General features: G+C 45.2%; 1 protein-coding gene across 1 annotated transcript in view; it reads right to left on the bottom strand.

The window, feature by feature from the left end:
* Positions 1-2,088: 2,088 nt before the first annotated feature.
* odf2a (outer dense fiber of sperm tails 2a) overlaps positions 2,089-6,253 on the bottom strand; it is a gene marked incomplete at its 3' end in the record, with an annotated part of 15,185 nt that continues 11,020 nt past the window's right edge. Inside the window, 9 exon segments of the mRNA XM_035667631.1 lie at positions 2,089-2,189; positions 2,368-2,631; positions 2,753-2,863; positions 3,257-3,392; positions 3,738-3,847; positions 4,118-4,303; positions 4,524-4,640; positions 5,706-5,777; positions 5,968-6,042. Coding sequence (XP_035523524.1) covers positions 2,089-2,189; positions 2,368-2,631; positions 2,753-2,863; positions 3,257-3,392; positions 3,738-3,847; positions 4,118-4,303; positions 4,524-4,640; positions 5,706-5,777; positions 5,968-6,042 — 1,172 coding nt within the window.

The following is a 6,253-nucleotide window of genomic DNA, read 5'->3' as shown; positions in this document are numbered from 1 at the left end:
GACACACATTCGACCCGCTTTACCTCCAGCTTGCACAGCCACGATTTTTTCACCATGCCACCTGTTTACGATCTTGTGCTTTTTAACCCGGACTGAAAGGACTTTGTAGTCATCGACGGTCGGATCTAATCTACTCACAGAAACAAGCGACCTACGTCTAGCAGCCAGCCTCGGCTCGCAGCCCATCCTTGGGAACTCCTTCCTGCGTCCAGACAAGCGCTGGAGAGAGCAGTGATTTTAAGGTGAACGTGCTTACTTCAGGTGTTCTTAGCGGTTTCAAATGTTCGGGTTTGGAGAAGGAGGAGACCTCAGTGGATACAGCTCGGGCTCCCCCCGGTAGTACAACCTCCTCGAACATAGAACACTGCAAGGAATCAGTGCTGTTTATCCTAACTGTCTCATCTCTGGTGCTGCTTCCCGTTTTCCTTGCTCATCCTCGCCAGCAAAGCTAAGGAGGGCTGCAGTGTCAGAACAGCAGACCTCTGCTGGCAGTCCGTCTCCAAACGGGAACGACACCATCACCAGCAATCAGCCCGCCTGGAAGCAAAAAACCAGGAATGCGTTCCCTTGGAGCCGAAAGCGTAGAGCGAGGCCTCGGATCACACGCCGCAACAGGTCGGAAACGACAACAGAGTCGTTACCCATGGCCATAACAAAGCGCTCGTAAACAATAAAGAGTCACGAGATTGCGTTACCGGTGGCCTTCCTACCCAAGGCAAACGCTGATGGGAAACAGCCAAGTGCTCACCTGAGGCAGTTTTGTCTGTAGACACGAGAATTTAGTAAAGTCTGGTGGCACAAATTCCCACTTGGACCCAAGAATCTTAACTGATTTAAAAGTTAAAATGTCACCTCTGTGACTCTCCGAAACCATTTTTTCGTCCATCGACTCATTCTGGATCCTTGGTCTAACACCCGCTACACTTCAGTGATACCACCCATGCCTCTGCAGCTTGGGCGTGTGAGCTATGTGCTGAAATCTACAGCTAAGTCCTACCGGTCTGTGCGAATGCATGTGTTACTGTTACCTGATGTTCTACCCCACTCCAATGGTCCATATTCATCGTCATTAGACTCGCCAGAGGTCAGAGAGACCAGAGAACTGCGCCCACCAAAACGGAACGCTCCTCCCAGTCCAAGAGCACCTTCAGATCCCAGCAGAGCCCAACTTAGCAGGACACCCTCAGGAAACAATCAACGACGACCGCAGCAAGCAACGGAGCGCGTAACGAGGCTCTAAGTGGGAGCTGTGCCTCGACCATCGGCGTCGTATCAGCTGCGTCGTAGGGTTGTAAAGATACTATCTAGCCGATGCTCAGGTGGACCGGCGCTACCAGAGCCGGCCGCACGATTGAATGGGATCGCCTGAAGCACGTGCATCCGATACCCCTACCAAGCGGCCGAAGCCGGCAGAAACTATGTCCGAGGCTCTCAAAGAGCCCCTACACAACGTGTTTGAGACCATGGCCCTCAGCAGCCTCACTGGCGTGCCCCATCCCAATCCCGTGAACTGCTCAGAAGGTGTATCATCATATGACAGCTTCTGGTAGACAACCACAACGCTGACGCAGGCACAAAGGGGATATGACGCGTTTGAACATTGTTGGAAACATTTGGGATAAAACAACTTAACTTCATATAGACCATAGCTCCAGAGTTTGTAGACACTTTTATGTGGAAATGTTACATATAGCTTTAACTTTTAAGGCTTGTTGTCTGACTACAGTCTGCAACTGAATAACTGTGTCAGTGACACCATTAACCTATGAAAACAGTTAGAATAGTTGTCTGTACATCCACAGGCACACTGCAAAGAACAACTGATATTAGCTAATTCAGCTAATTCAAATGTCATTTGTAAACAAATATAGGATTAACAACTTCATGGCAGCTTTACATTTCCTGTTTACAAATATTATGATGGGAACTATTGTTCCAAAACTTAGAGAATGTCCCCCAAATAGAAGGAGGGAGGGCACAACTGTCTCAATTTTGTCTGAGCAGGGGCTCACAACGCCAGACTATGAACATCCCTGGTCTGGACAGAGCATCAGAGCCAGTGGAAAAAAGCAGAAATTGGTGAGCAACCTTTCCAAACTCTCCACTCGCTGCTGAAGCTGTCGGTTCTCCTCTAGCAGCACTTTGTTCTTCTGTCTTAGAAGGTCCATCTGGCTGCCCTGGGTCTCCACCTAACACAACACAAGACCCTTATCAGACGACTTGGACTGTGTATACAGTATAGATTCTAAGACTGACGTGGTACTTTAAAGACCCTTTTTACTGCAGTTAGAATAAATGTAGTGACAAAATTAGGACTTTAAATCATTATTTTGTGATGCCTCTATGCATAAGACATTATGTTATGACCTTCATGCGGAGATCAGTCAGGGTGGTGCTGAGCTCCATGCTGCGTCTCTCCTGGTTGCGCTCCATGTCCTGAGCTTCCTGCAGTTGGAGTTCAGTGTGTCGTAAGGCTTCTGGCAGAGGCTCCAGCTCCGCCAGCCGACCCAGCAGCTCTCTGCGCACCTCCTCTATCTCCTGTTCCAGCTCCCCCCGCACGGCCAGGGCTTCCCGCTCCGCCTGAGCCAGCCGAGCACAGTACTCGTCCGCCTCCGCCCGGGTTTTTCCAACCTGTGCAGCGTTGAAAGGAAAACTTTTTCATGAACATGAACAGTGTCCAAGGGACTGTAATCTGCTGTGCTATCACAGCCTCCTACCTTTGTATTGCTAGTAATACAGTCTCTTCATATACCTGGATCTTGTAGCTGTCCAGCAGGCTTTCATATTGCTTGATGGAAGCTTTGACCTGCTGGAGCTCTGACTGAGACAAGGCCAGTTTCTCCTCCACTGCAGATGCTGTAGCCTGACAGGAACACACAGCTCAAGCTCCAGTTATTAAATTAACAGGACAGTCCATCCTCTTAATGTAATACAAGTCAACGTAAGTCTGTTAGAATGAACAAGACTAGGTAAAAACCTAGTACATGACTGGACCGTGTATGAAATGCAAGATGGCTTTTCATTTGAAAGGAAGTGGCGGCATTTGGCCAACTAATGGTGTAACTTCATCACAAACTTTTGTGTTCATAGGGCTGGACCCCCAGTTGTGGTTCAGTCAAAGGGTGGGATAGGAAGGTCACAAACAAATTTGACATATGCGGAAATTCTAATAAAGGCAAGGTCAGGTTAACATTTAATAAATGTGTTCTCACTGTAAAGGGAATGACAGCTTTCTGTGGACTGTTGGGTGTTTCACCTTGAGGGACTGGTTCTCCAGTTTGGCAGCAGTGCTCTCTGTGCTCAGTCCGTGCAGGTGATCCAGCAGAGCTTCTCTCTCCACTCGGCCTTTCTCCTCTGAAGTCTGCAGCTGCTCCGTCAGCTCTGTTACACGGCTGCTCACATTACACAACAGCAGTCATATTGCCATTTATTTATTGAAAATGGTGGAGTTCTGAACCAGAACCATCAGTAAAAAAAATGCTCATTAGGGTTTTGTTGCATCTCAAAAAGTGAAATTCTTTCTCTAGTTGCAGCAGGTACAATGATTTCACAACAATGGGAGCTTCATGCTTTATAAGAAACATTCTATGTCAATTAGATTTGAAGATGAATTACCACAGGTACTGGGTGGGTACAACAGCTGCACAATGTCCCAGTTGGCATCTCTACAAAATGTGACACCCAATTCGCCCAACCGTACAAACAGATGCAGTGCGAGTGATTTATGCTGCAGTTACCTGTTCAACAGCGACAGTTCAATCTCCAGTTTACTCTTTTCTTTCACTTCTTGGGCATGGTGACTCTGCCAGCTCTCAGCTGCTGACAGTGCATCTGCCACCTGCTTCTCCTGTTAAAAAGAATTCCAAACTGACTTTTTTTGTTTTTTGACAGTAGATGCAAAAGAAGTGTAGGTGTGTGTGTGAAGCTTTCTTTAGATGAAGAGGAACTGAAAGAAACAACCAATGCCAAGAGAAATAAAAGAGCAGTTCAGTATGTCAGTAATCTAGGTACAAATACCTCGTGAGGTCTTTAATTATATGAACCAAACATGTCCTGTGTGTCTAGTCAATCTAGAGCTTTAGTAGAGCAGCCTGCCAGCTCTGTGACACAGCCCTACCATGTCTATGAGCTGGACGCTTAGCTGGTCCGCAGTACCCTCGCTGCGCTCAGCTCGCTGTTTCTGGGCTCGCGTGGCTCGTTTCAGAGCGTCGCGGTCTGCACTGGCCTGCTGCTTCAGCCTCGCCAGCTGCTCTGTCAGATGCTCCATCTCCGCCTTCTGCTGGTTGGCTGCACGCTCCAAGTTCTGAACCAACGGAAAGTACAAAAACAAGGATTACAGCTGGGTTCACTGCTTTCCATTTGTACAGCAAGTGCTCTATTAGACAACAGTTAAACAATCTTGAGTCTGACTGCAGTGCCCTCAAACTTCATCAACAAGTCTGTAATTAGAACACACAAAACAAAAAATAGATATGACACATGATGGCATGTGCCAGGAGGGAGAGATCATGACCATGACAAACCTTTATCTGCACAGTAAGCCGGTTGTTCTCAGCTTCTTTGCTGCGGAGCTGTCCTTGTAAATGAGCTCTTGTTGACTCCAGGCTCTTGGACAAATCAGCTGTGCTCTTGGCATTGTCCTGCATTGCCAAAATCCAGCAGAATTTACATTAGGGTCAAACATGTATTCTGATGTTTGACCAACATGGCTAAAGCATTAAATGCCCCAGTCAGTGCTTGGAAGTCCTGTTGTCCTGGTGACAATAAAAATAACACCAGGGACACAAAGTGTCTGGGACAATTGTGGGACAGTAGAGAAAAGTATCAATACGAATGAAATTATTACATTTATGCAACATGGAATATATGCCATTTTACATGTATCATTTTAATTATTAGGTGTTTCAAATTCGAAAAAAGTAAGGTGGCACAGTACATCACATGTGCTTACACACAAAATCAATCATATAACGAGACCAGTGTTGCCAACTTGGAAATTTACTCGATAGATGTAGCACTTTATAGAACCTCTTAAGGACTTCATTTCTAAAAAGCGACTAATGACAAATGGACTTACTCAAGAGTCAGACCATCAGAGAAAAGGCAAGAAATATATTCAAATACATTATATTGTAATTCATTCCCAGGGCTGCTGCTCAGAGTAACGGCAGTCCACAGCTCTTCTGCCAACAGCAACAGGCTCTCTCCCCCTCCAGTAGGTGTGTTGTGTGAGGCACGTTTGACCTTCTCTCGCACTCTTTCTCTCCTCATCTCTGGATCAGGGTGTTCCAATAGCTTATATGTAAACAGTTTGCTTGAGCTTGTAAATATTTAGATAGCTTGTTTGATCTTCCCCCACCCTTTGTAGTTACTTTTACTTTTAAATACAATGTCCCTGTTGTGAGTTTCTGATTATTGGGCTAAATACTAAAAATGTTCAACGGGTGTGTAGGTTCATTTCCATAAAGTAGCAGAACTAGTTGTTCCATGCACAATGGTGGACCACAGTAAGTCAATGAAGTGATGTGAGTTGCTATAACACAGTTATTGAATGATATAATTATGTAGAATGAAAACAGAGCTTCAGTTTCTAGTACAGCCTCAGTAACATATTGCTCTGTTTCAGGTCTCTGTTTAAGAAAGGTTGACAGAGCCGTATTGACTATAAAAAGCATCCCAAATACTGACAGCTGTGCCCACAGTACCTTCTCTGTATCTAAAAGTCTGGAGAGTTGATCAACCTCTCTGTCCTTCTCTTGAAGTTTCACCACAAGTTGCTGTGAAAGGAAAGGCGAGGCAGGCTTTATTTACAGAGCACATTTCACACATGGGGGGAAGAATCAACGTGTTTTACATGAAGATAAAATAAAAACATAATACACAGGGAAAATAAATAATCAGCCTGTTCAATAAAAGAAAAAGCTACAAAACAGATGTTTAGATTTAGCAGACGTGTATTAAACTCACAGCGTTTTCTGCCTCTGTGTCTGCCAGTCTCTTGAGTAATGCATCCTTCTGCTCTGACAGCCGCATTGAGTCCATCTGCTCAAAAAAAACAAAATAAAAAACAGTCCACCAACACACATTTTACTGTACAGTATATTGCTTTGGAAAATCCCACAAGACAGCTATTTAGTTTTTTTATAAGAAACATCATAATCATATTCAATTCAATTCAGTTCAATTCAATTTTATTTGTATAGCGCCAATTCATAACAGAAGTTATCTCAGGACACTTCAAATAGAGCAGGTC

This window comes from Morone saxatilis, unplaced genomic scaffold (assembly GCF_004916995.1).
Source record: "Morone saxatilis isolate NCDOM2014 unplaced genomic scaffold, NCSU_SB_2.0 Contig21, whole genome shotgun sequence".
Lineage (NCBI taxonomy): Eukaryota > Metazoa > Chordata > Actinopteri > Moronidae > Morone > Morone saxatilis.
This window is presented reverse-complemented; position numbering and strand designations above follow the sequence as displayed.